At 49.8% G+C, this 25,353-nt stretch overlaps 1 protein-coding gene across 1 annotated transcript in view; it reads left to right on the top strand.

The window, feature by feature from the left end:
- Positions 1–25,112, top strand: part of LOC144114481 (uncharacterized) — a 45,050-nt gene extending 19,938 nt beyond the window's left edge. The window contains exons 8-10 of the mRNA XM_077648247.1: positions 4,702–4,869; positions 8,051–8,268; positions 22,402–25,112. Of these exons, the coding sequence (XP_077504373.1) occupies positions 4,702–4,869; positions 8,051–8,268; positions 22,402–24,996 (2,981 nt within the window). The 3' untranslated portion in view covers positions 24,997–25,112. The remainder of the gene's footprint in view (positions 1–4,701; positions 4,870–8,050; positions 8,269–22,401) is intronic.
- The last annotated feature ends 241 nt before the right edge of the window (positions 25,113–25,353 follow it).

The following is a 25,353-nucleotide window of genomic DNA, read 5'->3' as shown; positions in this document are numbered from 1 at the left end:
GCGTTTGTGTATGGTCTATGAGACTCCTAAAGAGCTACCAAGTGTTGCGGCTCGACATCTGTCTTGCTGCGCTGTTGTATCTATCCACCCAGTTATTGTCAGCGAGCTGGGCAGCATACTCGGCAGTTTGCTGGGGGTGAGGTCAGAGATGCGAGCGCGGAGTTTGCGATTGTGTTTTTGCCGCCGCCATCGTTTAGTGAGGCTGCGCCGAGCTACCCAGAGGTGCAGCAGGTGGTTATCCACGTCCGATGCACGCTCCGTGAATTAATAATAATAATAATAATAATTGGTTTTGGGGGAAAGGAAATGGCGCAGTATCTGTCTCATATATCGGCGGACACCTGAACCGCGCCGTAAGGGAACGGATAAAGGAGAAAGTGAAAGAAGAAAGGAAGAAAGAGGGGCTGTAGTGGAGGGCTCCGGAATAATTTCGACCACCTGGGGATCTTTAACGTGCACTGACATCGCACAGCACACGGGCGCCTTAGCCTTTTGCCTCCATAAAAACGCAGCCGCCGCGGTCCGGTTCGAACCCGGGAACTCCGGATCAGTAGCCGAGCGCTCTAACCACTGAGCCACCGCGGCGGGTCAAATCGCTCCGTAAGCTGGATCTGCTTTTCGTGTGAACGGAGTGTTTGCATGAGTCCGTGTGTCCAAGTGGAGTAGTCTTGCTCCAAGAGAGAAGTTACTGGGACGGCCTGGCGGAAAGCATTCCAGTCGGGAAGTATGGCATGTGCAAGGGGGCGATGTAAGGGTCGAGTGTAAATGACAGTGTTCAGTATGCAGTGGTCGCTACCGAGGGTGTCCTCAGTGTTGATCCACTCTGCGTGTCGGATGTGTTTCGTGAGGGTAAGGTCGGGGCAGGTGTCCCGATTGACGGAATTCCCTCCATGTGTTGGGTGGGCAGGGTCGGTTAGAAGAGTGATGCCCAGCATAGATATAAGTTCCGCCAACTTACGACCACGCGGCTCTTCCTTGCGATAGCCCCATATGGGACAGGAGGCGTTAAAATAGCCCACTATCATGAGGAGGTCGCGACCCACGATCCTTAGCGCTGCGCTAAAGATGTTAGAAAAACAATGTTTTTGAGTTTCGGGGGCCAGTAGATATTAAGGATGTGTGCGGGGCTATCTGTTCGCTGCAGAAGAAGGGCAGAGACCATCACGTACGAATATTCCAGATTTAGGTCGAGATTAACCTCCTGCGCTGTGTAGGCCTTATGGGCTAGGAAACAGGTGAACGGGTCTCGTTGAAAAGCACTATAGCCCGGAAGCTTGACCGCATCCCCGGTTTCTTGCAACGCAAAGACTGCGGCGGGGTGTTCGAGGTTGTCGATGTGCGCCCTTAAGTTGGCGCGTTTGTTCCTGTCTTTGAAACCCCGACAGTTCCACTGTATACAAGGGAAAGAGCTTGCTGTCTTTGCGGGGGGCGGCGCCCTCTAGAGGGTTGGTTGGGAGGGGACGCAGCCATGGATGCTGATTTGAAGGGAGATTGCCTTGGAGAGCCGGCACAGGTTCCGGCACCTGCAGCGGGGGCGGTTCCGGCTCCTCCGAGAGTTCGGTTAGATCAGTGGGTCAGTTGAATATTGATGAGCGGTTCGCTTCTTTGAGGGGTCACATTCGGTGGAGAAGTCGAGGGTTTGGCTCTAGCCACGTCTTAATGTTGGCTGTCACGGCGGCCGTAACTGTGGCCGTGACTGCCTTGAGCCGGTTGTCTTGGATTCGGCCAAAATTGGACATCTGAGTCGTTAATTGGGCGAGGGCATTTTCGAGGGCGGTGAAACGCTCGTCAGAGCTAGAAGGTGTCGGGTGCACCGGCACTTCTTGCATCGGTTCCGGAGCAGCCTGGGCAGTGGGCGGGGAGGACCGAGCCGATTCTAGCGCGTGAATTTTGGCGTGGAGTGTAGCATTTTGTGCCCGGGGAGTCTCGAGCTCGCGGCGGAGGTCCGCGACGTCAGTTAGGGGGAGGGGGGGGAGATTTGGTGAAGGAGAAGGTAGGGGAGTATGGGGAGGCGGAGGAAGCCCATCTCGTCTGCCTACCTTGGACGGTGATGTCTGCTTTGGCGCGCCAGGCGGAGGGCCCTTGAGAGCCGGAAAATCACCGTTTTCGAATGCGGGGGCGCCTGGATCACGTGACGCCTTCTGGTTAGTTGATCTAGGAGGCTTGGGGGCACGCCCGGACAAGACGCCCGCCGATGGCGCTTGTCCCATTATGCCTTGCATTATCTTGTTGCTAGGCGGGGGGACTTAAAAACCCATTGACCCGAGCATCGCAGAAAGTTCGCTGCCATCCCCCCAATCAGCGACATAAAGGAGAGGGGAAAAGTTTATACACACCAAAGGTAGCTGTAGAAATCGAAATCTGCAAAAAAAAAGGGGGGGGGGGGGGGGCTTCAGTTTGTCCACACTCTTCGTTTCAGTCGTGGTAGTTGTGCGTGCGGTGTTCACACGTTTGGGAAACGTATTCGCAGGCACGATCGACCAACGGAGACTGCGCCCGTACGGCGTCCACAAAATGCGTTGCATGCCTTGTGTTTCCTAGTCAATTTCAAATCCCTACGCATAACGACTAAAATTTGCGCCACCGTATTCTATAGGTTTGCCTCCAAAATCTAGCGACTTCGATCGATGTGCGTCAGTCTGTTTACCTGCGGACTTGTTCTGTTGGTGGCAGGCACGCACCTCACGCTGTCCTCGTAGTGAAGTAATGCGGCTCGCTCACGCATGCACTGTCGGCGAATGAATAGTCCATCTTCAGGACGCTATTCAGGTGCGCCAACGAGTCATGGGTATTGGCATGCTAGTACAATAGTAGTCCGGGAATTTAACTTCCAGTAAGCGTTATTGCTTACCCAATGTAAAATGAGTGCGGTCTCGTGGCGTGACAGTCCCAAATCATATAGCTCTCAACGCGAGGCACATTATATTGACCGCCTTGCAATACAGCTTTGCGATGCGTAAACTATTTCGGCAAGAAAGCCCTTCTAATAGGAAATAGCTTAGTTGGAGAGGTACGAACCTGGCATTTCCATTTACGCAAAGACTGTTTTCTCTGTTCATGAGTGCTTTGTAAAGGCCACAGAGGTGGATGCCCTTCCTAGTAATGCACCGGGCAGCGAACTAATTAACAGCACGCGGTACCGAGAGCTAAAAGTTGTCGATTGCCAGTGAGGCTAGTTCCGGCTGTACGCTCGCACGATGTTATTTTCTTTGTATACAGTACTTTTTGATGAAGCCATCGCAGTAGACAGGCAGGAAAATATAAATTCTTTTAAAAAATTCTCTTTCATAAAAAAAACGCTTGTTTGTCAAAGTATTAATTGCCGTATGTTAACATGAAAAATTGCGCGCGTGCGAACAATGCTCCCTTGCAGCAAGAGCTCCTGGCAACAGAGTGCAAGAGCTGACAGCTCTCTCGAGGGTGGATCGGGGCAGTTAATTCCGTCAGCGAGGTCGGTCATTTCTCTGGAACCTTTAACGGGCTTCCAGTTAGTCCTTTACTGCCCCTTGCCTCATTATAATTCAAGCTATACACAGTATATGAAGTACCAACTCGGCCAAAATGCTGCGCTTCTGACATACAGCTGAGCCGGCGACGACAAGGGCGTATCGGCTTTTTTGCGACTGAATGAAGGAGGCACACCTTTCAGGGTTATTACCTCGGCGCCATAATATTTTCTTGCAGTTACCAACGCAAGCAAGAGATCTGCACGTATACTGGCGCCTTTTAAGCGGCACCTAGCGCATTGGCGACTTTATTAATGATCGATCTCTCCACATCTTTGAGAAAAATGCAAGCGCTTCACCAGTTTAAGCAGAAAGTTGTTCATTCATTCACGCTCACTCGATTACCCAGTCAGATTTAACTGCTCAGTGTGCTTCAAATGCTATTAATACGAATCACGGATTGCATTTTGATGTAGGTGCCTACTAAGAGCTTACTCCAGCGTCCTAGAGGTACGAGGAGCAACGAGGAAAGCAGAACACTGCGTAAAAGAGACGAGCCCATTTCGAAGTCCACGCTCTTCTAGTCTCGAGGCGACCGCGCAATGAGAAGATAAAAATTCAGCTTATAAACAAACAAGAAAAAAGGCACGAAGAGTTCTTTTGTGTGTGTGTGTGAAGCACGCACCGCTTCAATAAGAAATCTTATGGGCGGCTCACGCAAGCGTCAGATGCCTCAGGGATATGTAGGCGCCACCCTCAATGAAATGATTTCCCCTTGCGCGAATCAAGATTTCAAAATATACCATGGGCCTTTCGCGAGAATGAAACTCGGGTAAAACTCTTGGTGATCACCTGGCTCTATCGGTAGTATTTTTTCCTCCGTTTAATCAATCAATCAATTAAGACATACTGATCAACTTTAAAGCCGCTGAAGGTACGCGAACACTTTCACCTAGGTATAAGCGTGGAGCGCAGCGCAGTTACGTAAAAGTAGTTCTAATCTAAATTCTGCTTTCCTGCCTGCCCACCCAACGCGTTGAGCCACGCACGCGAAACTCATTGGTTGCCCAAGTTTGCGGCCGCTTGCGTGAGCTGATAGCGACTGCGACTGTGCCGTCGAGCGCGTCAAGGCAGAGGCCAGAAAAGGTGCGCAACCGGGTGCGGGATTTTAGAAGGCGCTTGATGCCCACATACGCCATATCCCCTCCGCTATCGCACTGCCAATATCCCTCACGATAATGCCTGGTCCTCGCAGGCGGCCGTCCCGACCTGCGCGCCACGTACTCGGAGGAAGTGGTCGACATGAAGGACCTGGCCAACACGGCCGAGTGCATGGCCCGCTGCGAGGACGGTGTGCACCACTCGGCCTCGCAGATGAACAGCCGCTTCCCCGCCGGACAGTCCATCTACGCGCAGAGGCCCGGTAAGGTCAGCACCACGCTTCGACCATACACGCGACACTCTCCCCGCGGAGCCGCCAACAAGGCTCCGGGATCGGATTGTGCCTTGCGCACTGTCTGCTATACCCCGTGCAGAGTCAGTGCGCAAACTATAAATGCCGCGGTGCGGTTAGTTAAAGAAATTCCGAAGCCCAGAAAGCGCTCCTCGGTGGTGTGTACAAAAGCCCGGACGAATGTGCGGCTGTCATTGAACGATGTTTTCTAGCCAAGTCAGTCACTTTCCTTCAGTACTATTTCCCCTGTAAGGCAACACCATCAGCAGCACAAAACGTGTGCGCTGTACATTTTCCTGTCGTTAAAGTCACTGTTTGTACATTTAATGAACTCTCCGACTTTCTACCCCAGTGCAAGCACTGCCAGTCGTCACTAGAGTAAAATATTCAGTCTTATTCCCTGCTCGGGAGGAAATGGTTCGCCGGACTTCTTCGCAACTTGGAAAAAAAACAATCAGGGCAATCCTTTTTCTTTTGCAGACAGAGATTCGTAACGCACTATAACTTTGTTTGAAACGTATTGTGTTTTGAAGAGTCTAGATGTTAATTGGTTAACCTTTACTAATAATTTAGATACATGTGAACTGAAGAGTACGCCTGCATGTTTTTGTCGACCGCTAAAAGTACTGTTTCAGTTTGTTTGTTTTTTGTCTGTTTTTCGCAGCATGTGCTAGTGTTAATTTCTTAATTCCTGGCTGTCATGTAGCACACCCGGTATACACAGAACATTTTTCCTACCTGTAACAAAGTTGTAAAATATACTGCTTTATTTTGCAAGAATAAAACTTGAGCGGTAATCTAGTGCAACAAGTAGCTTTTTTTTATTGTAGTCAGATACAACTCGAGAACTAAGCAGCAGATGCCTAACAAGGAGACCCTTCGGCCAATGGCGTCGACCGACTGTCATGTCGTCATGGTTAATCCTCTTGGACTTGTTAGTGTGACATCTCAGAGGGCGACAGATGAAAGGGGATTAACCACGGCTTAACTGGATTAACTGAGGTGCCGTGAAAGTCAGTGGACACCATTGGCTAGGGCCTCTTTTTAGGGTCATCTACCGCTTCATTCTTGAGTTGTAATCGATTATAGTTATCTAATTATTTGTCTAGGACTGCTTAAATCTTTTATTTATTTTTTTTGGGGGGGGGGGGGGGCGCTTGAGACGTATGACAAGATTCATTTAGAAAGTCATAAGTCGTCAAGAGAGATCAATAAGACAAACACCACTTAGCGTAATTTTAGAGAGCGTAGCTTTACACTAAATTTTTGTAGCGAGAGCTACGCTGGGCTACCAGTCGAGCATTTCGCGGTACATGGGAGAGGAAAGTTGTGCGCATGCGCCGTTACCATGGCAACCGAAGAGGAGCAAAGTGCGGCGTGCGCTTCGCCGTCGCCGCGGTCGCGCGCCCGCTCCACCGTCAAAGCCGAGCGTGACGTAACGCGGATGAGCAGTTGTGCGCATGCGCCGATACAATGGTAACCAGAGAGACCCCACAGCTGCGCCGCGTTCTTCGTCGCCGCCTCGCGGCACGCCGCTCTATCACCCCAACCCCGCGTCGCATGCGCAGGATTGCGTATAAAAGGCGGAGATGTAGTGGCCGTCTGTATCGCAACGTTTGACACGCATGCGAAGAAGGAGAGTCCAGCCGCTGCTAAACGCCGGTATAGACAAGAGGAGATTAACTCTTCCGATCCCGAGGTTGTCGTCTGGCACTTGGCTACGCAACAAAGAGAGAATGAGCGTAAGAAGGCGAAGAGAGCAGCCGAGACGCCCGAACACATAAATTAACGGCTTGCCAAACGGAGATGCCAGACTGCCGAGCGTAATAGACGGCGCATAGCCGCCGAGATGGAGCCCAATGTCTGTCATTGCTAAACATACAGCGACCACAAGCTCAGCCAGGGAAACGTACCTCTCGCTACGTATACCCTGGCATAGCCTAGCTAAGCCACTGCCAATTTTGTTTTCTTGTCTTCAACTGAGCGCGTGATACCCCTGAGGTGCCCTAGACTGAGACCATACCCGCACCAGCCCGCGCGCTAAATGAAGGAGACGGCGGCTGACTTGGGAGGGCCGCGGAATCGTGTAGTAGGTTTGTGCCGCGAGACGCAGGACTCAGTTTTGAAAGCAGGCGCTCATGCCGCAGATGTTTCGATTTTCCTGCACATTGTTCCCAGGCGCAATTTCTTTTTTCTTGCTCTGAATATATTGGCCGTTAACTATCAGGCCGTTCGGTGTTTCTTGTGACAGTCTAGAACTTCACTAGAGCCTTGTTTCACAGTGCAGTTAGAGTGGAGATATAAATGGGCTTTTTTAATCAATCAATCATTGGACTTTCTGGGTGGCAATTATTGCCACGCATCTCCAGGGATTCACTTTTAAATTAATTACATTTTATTATTTCTCGACTAAAGTACACATTTAATTAAGATATAACAAATCATTTTAAGTCCATCAGGAAATTGTCAGGAATGGCGCATTATTGTTTCTTTTTTTTGCGACATGTATTGCTTGGTTTCATGTGGTTCGCATTGCAAGCACCTGCAACGATCGCGGCGCTAGGCATTGTTCGCGCTGAGCAATCCACAGCCTGGCCGCTCGGAGCCTGAAGGTATCGCTTGACATCCTGAACGAATGCGGAAACATTACGTAACCAATGATACTATATATATATATATATATATATATATATATATATATATATATATATATATATATATATATATATATATATATCGTTTCGGACAGATGTTGTCTACTCTCAAGACTTTCTCAGGAGTCTTGAGAAAGGACAGGCTCTGTCCGAAACGTTGACTCAGAATAAGTCTCTGTCTAAATGAAGCGTTTCTCAACTTTGCATTTTACCTCTAGCAACCAATTATGTTTATCTTTATATATATATATATATATATATATATATATATATATATATATATATATATATATATATATATATATATATATATATATATATATATATATATATTGCGGGGAATGTATAAGCAGCAACGACAATGCTGGCAGCTGGGGCTGTCCCGTACACAGCCGAACGGCCGCTGACCAACACTCCTGGGCGTGAACCACCCGCTGCCCGTTGCGTATTGGGCGGGCTTCTTCATGACACAACGCTGCCCCAATTCGCACGCGCAGTAGTGGAAACCGAGGACGACCGGCACCCGTACGCGATGCCCTACGACGTGCTGCATGGCGGCGGCGGAGGCGGCGGAGGCGCAGCGGAAGGAGCCACGGCGGATGAGGGCACGGCTGACGGCGCCAGCTGTCAGAACCACCTCGATGGCAGGAACACGCTCAAGAGGCGATCGGATCTCAAGGATCACCGCTCAAACAACATTTACATCAGCCGGCAGGTGCGTTCCTCCTCCGTGCCTCTTTGTTGAAGTCGAGAGCCCAGATGAGCTTACGCTGTGCGCAAGGAAACTCAAAACGCTGACAAATCAGCGAAAGAGTTCCTCGCACATCAAGAAGTCAGTAAGTGCACTTTTTCGCCTGATTGTCGACGCCTTTTATTCTAGAGGTGTTCAAAAAGCTTGGTACAATTGAAAGATGTTAAATTCAAGCGAAAGCCTGAAATTCCTTGTCTGAGAACGTGACCTCACTATAGACGAAACTCTTCCGCTACTGGAGCACTAGAATCTGCAAGCCGTCGTAGAAGATTGAGGTTGGATGTGGACGACACCATCGGTGCACTGCGCTGGTGACCTCTTTGTCGTACAGCCCGTACCTTTCAGTTTCCTCGGCAAATACAAAAAAAAAGCTTTAGCATCCGAGACAAAGCTTGCTCAACACGTATCCCTCGCATATTAAGCAATACCTTGATATCCAATAGCTGTTTCATATTAGAAAAGAGTCCTGCGCTGCAACAAACAACACAGGCGAAACGATGGCAAATATATACACGCAGTACTAGCGCTCACGTACAAATTACTTTTTTCTGCTTCCTGCAACCGGTCCGTCCTGACACATATCAGTACGTCACTGTAATATCAGCACGGGGACACGAAAGAACAGCACACGACAAAACAGCATGCGTCAAAACAGCTCACAAAAAAAAAGCACAGCGAAAAAACAGCACGATTACAGCAACGGTACACCGTACTGCTCTGCGCTGTTTTGTCGTCGTGCTGTTTTTCCCTGCGCTTTTCTGTCGAGGTGCTGTTTTTTCGCTGTGCTGTTTTTTGTGCGCTATTTTGACGTATACTGCTTTCTCGTGTGCTGTTATTTCATGGCACCCGTCAGCACAGCAGTTCCAAACATGATATTCGAAGAACGATCTGTACAAAGGATTTCTTAGTGTATTACTGAACCGGCAATAACAATGCATCAAGTGCAGTTATACAAGCAGAGTGCGCGAAGTAAGTATGGCTGAGGTTTTTGTCCAAAATTAACAGGTAGCTAGTCAAGCAAAATGCTTAAAGATATAACAAACAGTTTTTAAGATGAAGTAGCATAACAATTATTTGCATCTCTACGTCTAGGCGCTGCTTCCTTTCCTTCTGCCTTTTAGTCGTGAACGTTCTTTCCTCTTGTGCTGAATGTGACGGAGCTGTGTCATTCAGTGACAGCCATACTAGTATTATAAGCGCATAAAGAATGCTACTTTAATATCGCTGACATTGATGCAGCTGTGTTAAGTTTATAGGAAGATCTGTCGTGTGGCTAATTAATATGGGACACTGAAGTACGTTTCTAAGAAGCAGCTGCTGTGAAATTTGACCTTTGAACTGCTGTGCGAGTAAAGCGAATGACTGTATAGAGGAACCAAGCTACAGGCATCTGTCTTCTTCTGATGTGAAAAAAAAATTACCGTTTGCAGTGCATTTATTAGACGGGAAACGCATAGTTTGCTGGCCGCTAACTGCTGTTTGTTCACAGGGGGCACTTCAGCCAAACCGAAGTAGTTACATGACAGAATCAGCAAGATGTCCTTACCCATTCCTTGAATTCTAATTGCAAAATAAAGCGACAGATGATACAAATCAAAAGATAGCAGTACATCCTGTCGACGCACTATCAAGATAAAGCATCGGAAAGGATCTCCTATCTTAATATCCCCACCCACTCTGTCCCATGATGGGGTACCTCGAGGCTCTAGTCTTATGAACTGTCCTTGTTTGCAAAAGACGGCGTAAGGGTGGCCGACAGTGTATCAACCCACAAATCGCTCGAGTTGCTCTGTGACAAGGTCACAGAGCCATTGATGCAGCGTGTCAAAAAATATATATCTATATATCCACGGACCAGATGCTGTCTTGCTGCAATCGGAGCGTGCGAGTCAATGGATCGATCCCGCCGGCTTTCACCGGCCTAGCCGCGGAGAAGCCGCCGAACCGTTAATGGGCGAGGCGCGATAGGCCCGCGCGTCGCACTCAGCCTCGCCCGCAGGAGCTTCTCGCTAATATATCTCGAAAGGTGAAGGGTGAAGGCTATATACCGAGCGATCATCGCGGGGATGCCGAAAACTTCCGCTCGGTTAGTAGCGTGGCACTGTTCCAAGTATACCACGGAGGTCCAGAGATTTTCTTTGTAATTCGTCACGTATGGAGGTAGCGGCCGTAACGATCTTCTGGCGACCTGAGTTCCCGCGAAAGCTGGGCATGGACGGGAGCTGACCGCAAGTAAATTGCTTTTGGCTGATATGGTACGGGGCGGAAAGTGAGTGCAGTGCAGTCAGTGCATCCCTTTTCTTGTCGGCTTGAACGCGCTCTTAACGGTCTTGGCTTCCATCAAACCCGCACCATTGCTCGTATGACTCAACTCCGAAGCTTCCAACACACCGCTTTCCATGCCCTGCTGCTTCTTTTCCCTCGCCTGCCGCCAAATAAAAAAAAAAGGCAAAGGGTTCCACGGAAAATTGGCATGAACTGTGTCGTAAGACTGAGGCCGGCCGGGAGCAAAATAAAGTATAATTTATCGCACCTTGGTTTACATGCGCCTTCTGTTGATTCAATACTGAGGTTCACCCATACCGCTCTTTTAAAGTTTCAAACCCTCCTACCTTTAACCCTTTGTAGGACAGCGGGACAACGTACCATATTTTTGCGTGCTAAACACTAGCGAACTATCAGACAATTCAGCGTGTTTTTATATTTTGCTAATTGGCCTCCTTGGCATTTTGTCTGTTTTTACAAGTGCGGATGTACAGTTCGACGCGGCCCGTGCTGGCGGGAGAAATAAAATTTTAAAAACTGTTCAGCTTTCGAGCCTTTCCCATCAGTGAACTGCCTCATAATAATTCTTTAAGCAATTTTGAATTCTAATTCAAGCTTTCTAATTCGTCAATAACGCTTAAGTACTGATATACGTACAACATTTGAGGTATCTTTTACGAAGTCATCGGTATAAGTATGTAAGCTTTTTTTTTCTACAAAACCGGTGGTCGAACCGGCTTGAAAGCGATGCCATGCAATTTCTTGAGTCACTCTGAGTGCTATTTTTTCGCCATTTGTATGTGTATATGTCAGACATGCATACAACTTAAAGGGCAAGGGCTTCAAAGGGCAAGCTGGCCAGCGCATGGAAAGCTGAAAGCTCTTTTCTGCAGGCTTTCTCGGCTTTCAACTTCGCTAGCTCGTGCAGGTGACCGCTAACACGTAACAGAGTTCCGCTGAAGTTTATAGTCCATCACTTCGCCTTCATCTCCAGTTCTCTCTCCATTTCCTCATTCCACCTGCTCAATTTACGACTTTTCGCTGCGTTGATTACCCACCACTAATTTTCATTTGTTGCTGTTCCCTCTCTTCCTCCTCATTTTCCCTCTCCGAACGCGCCCTGAAACGGTGCCTGGGTCCTCCGACCTGTACCGCCATCGTGTCACTGCCACCCTGTTGGGTGGGTACAGAGCCTGACCAGGACAAAGCCACGGGAGCGACCCTACGAGTCCCTCATGGTGAACATGAACCCTTACCCGGCGGATGGCACAACAACGTCCACACTCTCTAGGAAGGACCAGGAAGACATCCAAGTGTGACCCTGGGATGGACCCGGAATGCCGCTCTTGCGCTCGGCTGCCTCATCCCGCAGTTCGCTCAGGCCACTGGACCCATGCTCAGAGAAACAAGCGTCAAACGAACTCGACCCGTGCGAGTGAAGCGCAGCGTTATGGTTTTGCTCCCGTTGCAGATATCGCCATTCAGCTTCAGTTGGTTCCGTCCGTTGAGCAGGACAACAAAAAAAAAGAAAAGAGGGTGTCTAGTATTACACCCCGCAAAGAAAATGAAAAGAATCCTCAGGTCACTTCGTCGCGATTGTTTTGTAAATAGTTGCCAGCGAAGAGATCAGTTTCCTCTCCTGAACAGAACTTCATGTCAATACAAGCCTACGCGCTACGCATGTTCAATTTATTTCTAGCGGTGGCGTCGGCGTCATTGAAAGGGAAACTCAGAAAGAGTGAAATTGCCGCGCTCGCTGACTTAAAATAAGTCATCTTATTACACTGAAACTCATTACAAATATATGAATAATGAGGTGCGTTAACATTCTATCGAATGCCTGTAACTTTGAAAACAATAACAAAACAGGCTCATTTCCGATCGCACGCCTTCGCTGCGAATCAGCGATAGCTTCCCAATCCGGACCCGCATGTCGCCTTTGGCGCAGACAGCCTGTCGGCTGCATCCGCTCTTTGAAGGCCTCAGCCATTATTGGCTTTGTGGGTAGAAATTTGGGAGAGTTGTTTTTATAAGCCTGCAGCACCTTATTTTACGTAACGGAGTCAGCCGGGAGCCTTTTGTCGTCATCCAAAGAAACGTAGTTGTGGAACTATGAGGTATGCCTGGCGCTTCTTTCCTATTTGTACAGGGACCAGAAAAGTTCAGAAGTCTAGTTTTCCTGAAAGTTACTTCCGCGAGTAAATGAGTGAATGAGCAACTATACATACTGCACTATTAGCGATAAAAGAGGCACGAACGAAACTGACTCATTCTGGATGCTTTTACGAGACCCTTTTACGTCAGCGTTTCTGTACCCGAGGAAGCAGTTTGCCCTCTACTGTATAGTGCAACACGCTGAAGTTCTGGGGACGTGGAATACGTTAAATTAATGACAGAATTAGCATGAACCAAACATGCTTCAACAAAAGTGAGGCAGCACAACAGTGGATCATGATCCGACCTTTGTACGAACATTGCGCAAGCTCTTCAGCAACTCCGATCATTAGATTCGCATAGTTTCTGGAAAAGCTACGCTGTCAGCCTCTTCGAAAGAGTATACGTCCTGTCCGAAAAAATTTCGCGTGCGCACCGTCGCCGCTGCCATGAGCCGCTCTAATTAAAGCCCAAGCCTAACCTTGTACTGTACCCACCAGCCCCGGTCGCCAGGCTTCCACAAGGAACACTTGTCAAGTGGGTTGCACTTACGGACATAGTCGTGAAGCGTGCGCGTGCGTGGCGTCCACATTGCGTGCGCGAGAACCGTGAATCAATCCTCTGTAATTGGTGACTCTTGAATCAAAACAATATTTTGTCTCGAAACAACTGCTCTCCAAGCTCCCACCTGATGTCGTAACCCACTGCCATGGATTCCTAGTCTTTGTCTCTGACTTTTGACAGCTTCGTAGGTGACCCCTCGGAATTGTTGGAACAAAATAGCGCGTTTTTGTTTTTCACATGACCTGGCTCCGACCAACTGAGATGGACTGAAGAGTGCGTCAATCTGAGCGCGCCTGCGGATGAGCTACAGCGTCATGTTTTCCTGTGAAGGTGTCTCTGCCACCGCGAACTGTGATCTCGAACAGCTTTTGACGGCGCCTCGCTCCTTGTGCCGAGTGTGTCGTGCGTGTCGTCCACACTATCCAACGCTTCGTCTCGACGCCCGCCGTGTGCCGCGTACGCTGCCGAGGTCATCGGTGCCTGGACAGTGGTAGAGGTGAAAGCGCCCAGAGAACGTGGACAGAGAGGCCATTCGAATACAGAGCGCAGCCGTGTGCTTTGGTACTGTTTTGAGTTCGCTACATAGTTAATTTAGAGAAACTATTTCCTACCATTGTTAATATATTCCCGGAGATTGAAAATGGTTTTATATGCGGTTGAAATACCTAATAAAGATATATTGGACAAAGCGTTTATGCTTGTTTTAAATTATAGAGATCGTATAAGTTTCTGAAAGTGGCAAACCACTGAGTAGTTTTCCCTGCTTCCAGCTTCTTTCTGTTTTTTTCTTCCGGGAGAGGAAGGAAAGGGGGGGGGGGGCGCTTTCGAGCCTTCTTGGAGGGAAATAAAAACAAGAAAGATAACGCTCCACACGTTTAACGGGTTCTGCGTGCGTAAGGCGTGCAAGTGAAGGTGTAAAGCTACCTTCCGGTGCTCCACAAGTTTAAAGTGGATTGACACGATGCACCGTTGGCCCGCGAACCAGGCGTCACGTGATGTCCCACCTCCGCTCCCTGAGGTCAGCGCTCGGTCCGCGCAGGGGGAAAGGCTGCGCGCATGTCTAATCTGCTTACTCCCACCTCCTGCGACCTTCGCCTTTGAGGGCGCCGATAAGCTGATCAGGCATGCGCAAGGTCTTTCGCCGTGGCAGGCGCAGACGTCACGGAGCGGAAATGGGACGTCACGTGACACCTTTTCTGCTAGTCAATGGTTCGTTGTGTGGATCCATCTTTAGGCGCTTTGTTCGGAGTCTTTTAGCCTCGCTGCGCGTTACGTAAAGCATACGACACTAACAGGGCACTCGATTTCCTTCAAGATCTCGTATCTCGGTTACGGATTGGTATGCCCGTTTCGTAAGTCACAAGTCACCCCGTGTTTACCCTTTTCCGTCCACGGCAAACGCCCCGACTTAGCAAGCCATGACGACGTCTTACATCGCCGTATATGCGGGACAAGGGGCAACATAAACTCGCGCCGCTCATGCAGATCCTCCACAAGCATGCCGCGCCTCGTTCTACACGCTGTGAGCGGGGGGATCTCCTCCGCACCGTCGTGGCCGGCCGCTTTTCGTCCAACGAAAGCGGCCCATCCCCGGCCCTCTCGCCGACTTTCGTCCGGACACTGCGGCGGCGGGCCCCTTTGTGCACACAACCCACGCGCGCCACGGTGTCCATTCGCAGTGCCCCGGTTAATTGTACGCACGGCCGGCGCGCGCTATGCATCGCGGAGCAGGCTTCTGGGCGCAGCTGCAGCAGCGTCGCCGGCGGTCGCGGGGGCAACACCTTTAGCCGCCGTTGACCTCTCGGCGCGACCCCAATGCGCCCTTGCCCCATTGTTCGTCATCAGTGGGACGCACAGGTTGCTGCTCCCAAGACGTATATCGAGCAGCGAGGTTATATATAAAGCGGACCGCGCTCGGTCGCCTCTTGCACATTCATGAACGACCACTGATTCGGTGCGCCGCCGCATACTCGGGTGTGTGTCCGTGCGCCCGGTCGCAAGCGTGTCATTCGTGGCGACAACTGCTTCGGCCTCGGCGAGTCATGTGAACATCGCCTCGTCCTTGGATGCCGCTGTCGTACAGCGAAGAGAACCGATGGCTTTCCTCTGGTTACCAGTGAGTAGCCGCTGCGCTTGCTACGTATACCATTTGCTGACTATTCCACGTGCGCGCTCTGCCTGTTTGGAGCCTTTCAAAGACCGCTGAGAGGCATCAACCGGGCAGCGATTTCGTTTGCTTCTTTTCATTTTCCTACCTTTTATCAATCCATCCTTGAAGCCGTCTATCCCCCCTCTATTTTTGTATGCTTTGATGTGCGCTACGAAACATTGGACAGAAAGCATCTTAGCTTTATCAGACGAAAGCCAAACTAATGCATGGCACCCCATAGCTTTATTGCTCTTTGCGTGTGTCTCCAGGCGCGGCCATAGAGTTGTAACAAGGAGGGAAATTTTCTTGATCGCTGATTTAGAATTCCTCAGCTGTAGCATTTTCTCGCCGTCCGAATGCAAGACTGTCGGTGTGTTAGTGTACATGCGCACTATACCAGGTGTTTCAGGGAAGGCCGCCACTAAATTTTAAGACTTGGTTTTTTTAGGCAAAATGGCACTTTTTCTGGCATATAGTAATACCAGTGTTGGCGGACACGAGTCATGTTATTAAATAGTAAATTGATTAACTAAATTTTGACAGTTGCCAACCATTGCAAATAGGCGCCTGGTTGAAATTAGTGATTTGTAGCTAGCTATAAGTATATCAATATTAGCTTTTTTAAATACCGAAAACGCGATAGCCTCGCCGCTTTGGTTCAACAAAGCGTGGCCATGCATCTCTCGCGGAATTTCAAAAACCGCGCGCCTGCACACTGCGCACCCAGCGACGTCTATCAAACCGTGTGCGCACATGCCACGTGACATTCCCTGTCCCGCCTGCGCCGCGGACGTCGCTGTGCGTGCACCGCAGGCGCGCAGTTTCGAATTGCGCGAGAACTGGCCTAAATTTGATGACCCACGTACACAGGCGACGGTAATCGCGTTTTCGAAATTCTAAAAACTAACATGGCTGATATACGAATAGCTATAAATCCCCAATTGCGAGCAGGTGCCCATCTGCAATAGTTAATAAGTGAACTAATAAATTTGTTAGTCCCTATGCATGGCTCACCTGTTTTCTGGTGTCCATGAATACTCTCATTACTGCGCCTCAAACAGTGTCTCTTTACCTCAAAAAACAACCCGGCCGCGGCGGCTGCGTTTTTATGGAGGAAAAACGCTGAGGCGCCCGTGTGCTGTGCGATGTCAGTGCACGTTAAAGATCCCCAGGTGGTCGAAATTATATTCCGGAGCCCTCCACTACGGCACTTATTTATTCCTTTCTTCTTTCACTCCCTCCTTTATCCCTTCCCTTACGGCGCGGTTCAGGTGTCCAACGATATGAGACAGATACTGCGCCATTTTCTTTCCCCAAAACCAATTATTATTATTATTAAAAATTGGTGGCGGGCTTCCCTGAAACAGCTGGCACATCTATCAGTAGGCTGCACACGAGCTTATCCGCAGATGCCCACTGCGGCGTCTTTTTAATGTTTCAACGCTCCTGTGGTTCGCGCAGCTTTATGAACGTAGCGGTTTTTGCACACACTTTATTAGCCGCATTTTGATTATGTTGCTAGGCTAGAAAGATCCGATAAGTTGGTGCAGTACTTATTATATTCAGGAAATTTCAACAAAAGCAAAGACCTTATTTTTCTGTTTTTCAAAGTCTGACATTTACAGAAAAACAGGTCTTTGTTTTTAAAACCACTTCATCGTTATTGTCATTACAACCATTACCATCACTACAAATTTGTCTAACGGTGACTCATCATGCCTGGAAAGCACGACAGAACTGCCTCTCTAACGATCTTTTTTCTTCAACTGTTCTAAGTCATTCTGCGGATGTCTAAACGACCGTGTTCTAGAAGATGCATTTGTTTTCATTTCCTCCGTCAAACTGCTTCAGAAAGGCTTCATTAGTCTTATACTTCCGGTAAATTACATCAAAATAAGGCAGAGGCAGTAACAAGTCACTTCCCGCACTTAATCGGTTCTGAAGATCTAGCATGACATGGCATGGTGAGTGCGACATTTGCAATGCATCGTGTTATACGTTTACGATCTCGAAAGAGCTCAGCATATGTTGAATTTTCTAGAACTCGCAATAATAATGTGAAGTCTCGCATTCCGTGGCAACACATAAGGCTAATACAGGCACCACAGTTTGCTTCGATCGCCTCTTACAGCACGCTGAAATAACAGCGAAGAAATATAACAGAATTTCGCCCTGATCAATGCGCGCCTTCCATGGTCGAGTATCTAATTTACGACATTAAGCCGCCGCGGTGGCTGAGTGGTTATGGCGCTCGGCTGCCGGCCCGAAAGACGCGGGTTCGATCCCGACCGCGGCGGTCGAATTTCGATGGAGGCGAAATTCTAGAGGCCCGTGTACTGTGCGATGTCAGTGCACGTAAAAGGACCCCAGGTGGTCGAAATTTCCGGAGCCCTTCACTACGGCGTCCCTCATAGCCTGAGTCGCTTTGGGACGTTAAACCCCCATAAACCATAAACCAACCAATTGACGACATTGGTACGACAAATACAACGCCTGTTGTTTTATACCTATGGACACTGCGCATATGGCCATTTTGCTACGCAAAGCACAGTAAAGCAAAGTGAACTTTTTCTCTTTTTCTTCAAAAAAAGTTATTTTGCTTCCAACCAATAGCCAATTTTGCTTCCAAGCTTCTCCCAGCTTGGAACTGCCGAGAATCCCTTTACAGAAAGGTAAAAATGGTTTCAAGTTGATCGGGCGCAGTTAAAACTGAGCCTCTTCCTTAATTCAGCATAATGCCGCCAAAGGAAGATCACCTTCATCTGACTGCTTCTGTTGCAGCATAGTATATCCCTATTATTTTAACATCCTAAAATTATTTTTTAATTATTATTATTCCTGTTCCAAGCGAGCACTCTAATCTGCTTCATGTGTAATGTAAGCGTCACGTGCCGTAATTCGATATCTTTGCTATTAAGCTTGGCCTGGTTAAAACTATAAAAGCCCCAGCGCCTATTATTTAAACTTGTGGTCTTATCATCCAGTCGACAGCAAAGGAATAATTTTATACTTCTACGCCGAACATTACCCCATCCAGGCTCGTTCGTCAAGCATATGGAAGTTTTTGTTTGGCAGTGACAAAGACCGCAGGTTTTGGGCGGCAACAAAGCAGCTGAAAAATAAAAATGTAAGTGAAGGAGGGGTGTTCGGGCCTTTTAAATGCGCCCTGAACCACACAGCCCAACGTGGTGAGTGTTCAGATTCAGCGAATAGGCTGCGCCGCCGTGAAGGTATCAGCTAAGCTATGCGGTTCTACGCGGTGCGTTGCGCTCACTAAAAGAGCTCAAGAATGAGGTCTTCTCTTCTTACAGTTCCTTCCTTTCGTCATCATGATGTAATACGACAGCAGTCCTTGAGAGGTCAGCGTCCGCGCCAAACCGGGAAGGCACCAGCGCCGCCTCTCAAGCTACATCGCCGGATGCACGATGGGGGAAATGGAGGAAGGAATCCGGGGTGCTGGAAAACCCTAAATATTGCGCATTCAATTTATGCGCTCATCTCATGCGTGTAGAAAAAATTATTTATGGGCCAACGTCGCTAGTCAGGCGCCTTGTATACAGTCTCCAAGGCATTTCTCGAGGTCAGAAAAGGGTTGGGTCAGGGCATCTTTAATGTTTTACACGTGTTGGACCTATAAGCAGCGGAAGTTACGACCAGCACTAAATAAACGTGAGCTCCAAGCCGGAGCCAAAAGAAGATTTTTGCTAGCTGATATCATCCCCAAAAGCGCAACTCTTAACAACTTCTCAAAGATATTCTACAGCATGTAGTTCCGACCACAATGCATCTTGCATCTTATCGCCCTGATCACGGGGGATATGATGCTCTACTTCGTGCACATTACATTTTCATTTACAAAGGCACTGCGGTTTCTTTTTTTTTAAGCGAAAGCATTACTTGGATCATTGTGCGAAAACCCCGCCGTCATCAGAAACCAGTGGCCGAAACGCGGCACGCAAATGACGTCATCGACTGGGGTGTGTACTGACCAGGAGGAGGAGGATAAACTTTATTTACGTCGACCAAGGTAGCAGTTGGTGTGGGGTTATAGCCCCATCAAGTGGCCATGAGCCCGTGGCGTTCCGCGACATCTAGGGCTCTTGTCACAACCCGGATCTATGTGTCCTATTCGGAACTGAGCGATGCGGCCTCCCACTGGTCTGGATTCGAGAGCTGCAAACCTCGCGGAAGGGAGTCCTGAGGGCAAGCCCAGAGTATGTGGGATATAGTGGCATGTTGGCCACATAGTTGACAGGAGGGAGAGTAAACCCCAGGGTATATGCTGACCAAACTAGCCAGTTATGCGCCTTTCCTTCCCTCTGACTCAAGGGAGTCTATAAGCCTTCCATTGATTTTGGGAAAAGGAAAGGCGCATTACTGTCCAAATTTGTAGGTGGACGCCACCGCCTACTCACAGCGCGAGTGAGGCGAGTACAGGACGGGTGCTCCTCGGCTTTCTTTGTCCTGTCAAAACGCTACGTTTTTCGTTGAGCATAGCCCGTCAGTATACTCTGTTAAATGTGAAGACAGCATAACGGATGGTCGTTAAGGGTAACGGAGTGGATTCCAAGAGAAGGCAAACGTAGCAGGCGGCGGCAGAAATTTAGGTGGGCGGATGAGGTTACGAAGTTGGCGAGGATGAGGTGGCCACAGGTGATGATGATGTAGGAACGCTGTCAAGTATACTTTTTCGGGCGCCAGCTACGCCACTTTTGTCGCTGCGTTCTTCCACTGTCGCGTGCAGACAGAAGAGAGTGGAGAGATGGGAAAGCTTCGAAAGCAACGACGCGCGCGCCTCGCAGCAACCGCATCCGTTGGAACGGGCCACACATTGCCGCTCCGCGCAGTTGTTGCGCGTGGCACAAACATCCGCGGTCGGAAAGTTCTGACGCAATCGTTCGAAGTTATCCGGTTGCAGGAGCACCAAACATAGCCGGAACCAGTCCACCGCACGCCGGGTGCGAGTGACGGAACGGATTCGTAAGCATCTCACGCTCGAATTCACAGGTGGCGCTGTTCCCCGCTGTACACATTGGCTTCTTACCGCCGGTGGCGGTACGTCTCCCTCCAACGTTCGTCAACGCCGCTTCTCGTTGGCGCGTTCAACACTCCTCGGCACCCAACGGCTTCCTGCATGCCCTTACCATGACCAGGCAGTTCGGCAGAGGTCTGGACGCGGCTAAAACTTCGCGCATAGCGTCCGCACTGCCGCTTTCGACGTTCTCGCGCAGCAGCGGGTTGCAACTGATGGCGACGCTAGGTCAGTCCTCTAAGACGATAAAGCATCACGTTCGCCGCGCGCACGGCGAGATCTTCCCTGAGCAGGCGCTGACAGTCTCGCTGCTGAGAGCAGCGACGAGCGGGGACTGCCGCTGCTGCTTCCTCCACTTCCTCCGGTTGCTGTGTGTCTGTCATGGAAAGTGCAAATTGGTTTTTGAGGAAAGGAAATGGCGCAGTATCTGTCTCGCATCTCGCGGTGGACACCTGAACCGTGCCCTAAAGGAAAGGATAAAGGAGGAAGTGAGAGAAGAAAGGAAGAAAGAGGGGCCGTAGTGGAGGGCTACGGAATAATTTCGACCACCTGGGGATCTTTAACACAAACTGACATCGCACAGCACACGGGCGCCTTTTGCGTTTCGCCTCCATTGAAACGCGGGCATTGTTCGAGAAACTACTGCGCCAGCCGAACGCGCCTCGCGCTACCGTAGTAGTCTGCGGGTGTGGCGCGCGCTCACCCGTAATCGCGTGCTCACCTGCGGCGCCCCTGGTGTTAGGCGTGCGAAACAGCGTGACGAAACTACGCGTGCCTTCTTCGCGGAATGCCTCACATGTTCACTGTAAAATGCACGTCCGATTTCCTACAGAGTGCTTTGCTAAAGAATTTAAGGTGTGAAACATTTTAATGTGTTCTCGTGTTATGGCAACAAAAAGAATAGTATAGTATGAATCCGTCCAAACAACTTGCACTGAACGGAGCTATAACAAGTTGTTTTTTTTATTTTTCGGCATACAGTAAGTGCCAGTTCGCGTGCAATACAGCTGGCCGCAAGTACATTTGAAACATTGGCCTCGATAATGCAAAGGTATCTGGAAACTGTTTGGCTGGCCGCTTAAAATCTAGTGTGGCTGCGGCGACGAAAAAAAAGAAAAACTGCAGATTTTGCACCACAAAATAAAATGAAAGAAAGGAAAGCATGTACATCAGTCACTGTTTAGAAAATTCACAAAAACGCCGCCTAGCAACAATAAAAAGAACCTTCCACACCACCCTTGCGAATGTTGCATTAGGCAATGTCAGTAATGATCCGGAAGCTTTGGAAGTGCACCATTTCAGACGCGACAAGCAAGAATTCGCCAGGTCCAATACCGTCTACTATAGAATACAAGCCTCAGAAAAGGTGACATTGCTGCAATTTGACGAACATAATGCACATCATGGTCGTCTTTTTTTATTCATGTAACTTGTGGCGTTTAACGTCCGGAAGACGCACATGTGCTATGGGGACGCCGTAGTGGAGAACTTCGGGTTAATTTAGGCCACATAGGGTTCTTTAACGTGCACTGACATCGCACTGCACACGGGTGTTATTGCATTTCGCCTCCATTGAATTTCGGTCGCCGCAGCCGGGATTATATCCCGCGACCTTGGAATCAGCAGCCGAACGCCAGAGCCAATGAGCCACCGCGGCGGGTGTCTTCCTTTCTATATTTGGTGACAGAGCCACAAGGTCACATTTAAAACCAGTAAGCACTGCATCAAACGCAGAGAAACATAACCCAGCCGAAACGAAAAAGGAAGCGGTCAGTGTTTTTATCATGCACAGCGCTTATGCGCACCCTTGCCCCCTTCCTCTTAAGTTTCCTGCTAGCACAACCCCGGTCTCTGCAACTGCGCGCAAAACCTCCTCCAAAATCACGAATGTTGGATGAACCCCTGCTCATCTGCGTGCATCTTCTTTTTGCAGGTTGGGCTGGTCTGCATGGCGTTAGTGCAGCATTCACATGGCGGCGAACAACGTCACCCATCCTCGTTCGAGATGTCGTCGAGTGGTGTCAGCAAGAACCAGCTGGACCTGGCTAAAGAGTTGCTACGTCTCTTCAACCTTCACCATGTGCTCGCGTCCATGAACGTTTCCCGCAGTGCGCAAATGAAGTCGGGCAGCGAAGGCTCGTTCGTGCCATCGAACCCGTATTGGATTCTGATGAATCATACACAGCGACGGCAGCCAGCACCGCAAAGCTTTGTGTCTGCGGCAAACAGAACTCACGCAAACAAGCCGACAGGATACGACACAAAGATCCCCTCTCGTGCCGGGAAGAGGAACTATACCACCGGGGACAAAGCATCCCTTACATATTCCATGCTCAAAGCCCATGGACCGGAAAAGCGTCCCTCATCTGAGTACCGCCGCAACTACACTGCACCACGCGCGAAAAATCAAACCTTTGTTGCGCCGTTGCCAATGGAAAAATTCACATTCGAAGATGCTCCCAAAAGCAGACCTCTTTTGCATACGCTTCACAAGGAAGTGCTCGACGAGAAGATTGAGCGGGCCAAGACATCTTTCCCGACGGAACGTACCCACGGCGCTAGGGCCAAGATAAGAAGCAGCGAAATTGACAGCGAAGCTGCAGCGTCAGACTTCAAACTGCAGCCTGCCATGAGGATTATAACGTCTCCAAGCAGCAGTATCAAGCACGAGATACCCGTCTCTTTTAATCACGCTTTTATTGTCCTAGGCCAACCGGCGGAAAGGAAAAAGGCGCTGGCGTCTGATTACGAAGTGTCTGTACTTGGAGCTGTTTTGGGAGATCTAATTGACCAATCCGAATCGGGTCACAAGCGTGATAAAACACGTCAGTATAAACACGTGTTCAACATTGGAGACAAACCAGTCATTCAGATCACCGAGGTATCAAACACACATTCGGAACAAGCGTCTAAGTTGAACACTTCTGCTGTTAAGGAAGAGCTATCGATTAAGTCAGCAGTACACAAACACTGGTCGAGCCCTCGTATGCTCGCTCACAAGAAAGTGGCTGCGAGCGGTGTGCTGACACTGTCCCACTCATCACCCACCGCACCACACGGAGACAAAAAACATCACTTTGAACAACCCTATAGCAAGGTCATCACACCTAGAATGGGAGACATTTCCTTAGGTGCAAGCGCCTCTGAGCTTTTTCAGACGACGTACAAACCAATTAGTCAACATCCTTCTTCGCAGTTTGCGTACAGACGACTGAGGCAAGAAAGCGCCGGCACAGGTCCACACATATTCAACTTAAGAAGCCAGCACGATGCCCCACAATCACAATGGATTCCGCTGAAGAAAAGTTTCGTGAAACGAGACGTTTCTTTGAAGAATGACGCCATTGCTAAGGCGCCAAATGTAACTGCAGCTCTGAGTGCTCTCCTCGACGACACCAATACAATAAAGCCTGGAAAGAAATGGCGCGGAATTCTCAAACCGAGGTACTACGAGACGCTCAACTTCACCGTGCCGAAGCTGTTGCCCGAGGTCATTTTTACTCCCGACTTGCGTGGCACACCGATATCGTCCATATCACCTTTTGATGAATCGAACATTGGGAGCGTGCACCGGGTGGTGACAATATACGGGAAGAATACAAACCATAAGCCACTGGCACCTGTCACTGTTGTCGTAGCAGAGGGCTCCCAGCCGGCCTCGACGGTGATGCAGCAGACGTCCCTAGTCAAACGACGACACGACGAACCGGACCCGCCGAAACCAAAGTACATCCACAGCCTGTCGGACAAGTTTGGTGAGCGGCCGCCCCCTCCGGACCGCAAGGACGATTACCTGCTTCACAAGCGAGCTAAGGGCTTCCGAGGAGACGGCGAAGCCGGCCGGCCGCCACTCGGCGGTGGTCGCCGTCAGTCGCCGCTGGAGCCCAAGTTCGACCCGGAATTCGAAAGGTCGCGCTTCTTGAAGCCTCCGCCTCTGTTCCCAGAGAGGGACCGACCAGCCCACCATGGGCGTCACCCGCCAGATGATCACCCTCGTCACCGCGACGGGCCGCCTTTCACGGTTTACGGACACAGGCACCCGGACAAGCACTACGGGAACGGCGAGCCTCCCTACCGGCCTGGAAAAAGGCCTTACCACGACGTGCCAGACAGGAGCGAAGGCCTCCCTCCGAGGGAAGACGGCGACTTCGAAGAAGACCTGGACCCGTCCCGGTTCGACGACTACGAGGCCTGGAGGCACCTAACACGGCCGCCGCTGCCGGCCAGCGGCTTCCAGCCGCCCTTCATGCCAGGCTTCGGCGGATACCCGCCCTTCCGAGGCCCTCCATTCCCGGGCGGCGGTCCACCTTTCATGGGCAGTCCCGGCATCGGCACCATTCTGCCAGGAAAGAAAATGGAAAAATTCAAGTACCTCCTCAAGGGAGGCTTCCGCGGCTCCGGGGGCCTCCGTCCTTCCTTTTTTGCTGCCCCTCAAGGGTGGTACTGCCCGTGCAACTACTATCCTCCGGCAGGGCGGTTCATCACTCACGGTTACCCTAGCTTCTGGGGGACAATGCGAGGAGACTAGGTCGCTTTCGTCCTCAACAGATGGGCTTTCGTGCACGGGACTTTTTCTTTCCCTGTTCATTTACCTTATCCTGCGGAATTCCAAGCTTTCATTAGTGCATACGCAGGCGAGCACAACAAAAAGTGAAAACGGTCATTTCATATTACATAAGACGGAATACGTTCCTTTTCACCGCAGCCATTGAGAGCAATGAAGACCAATCATCTCCACCCTTGCATACATTCAGAGAATCTGCGTGCCTAATTTCAGGTGGCGAGAAAGCCTTGCATGTCGGCGATGCGCGAGAAATAAACGCTATATATTTTTACCTGTAACATACCGTGGACACGGCTATTCGCACCTTGCATTCGTGAAGAC

The sequence above is a fragment of the Amblyomma americanum genome, chromosome 1 (assembly GCF_052857255.1).
Source record: "Amblyomma americanum isolate KBUSLIRL-KWMA chromosome 1, ASM5285725v1, whole genome shotgun sequence".
NCBI lineage: Eukaryota > Metazoa > Arthropoda > Arachnida > Ixodida > Ixodidae > Amblyomma > Amblyomma americanum.
This window is presented reverse-complemented; position numbering and strand designations above follow the sequence as displayed.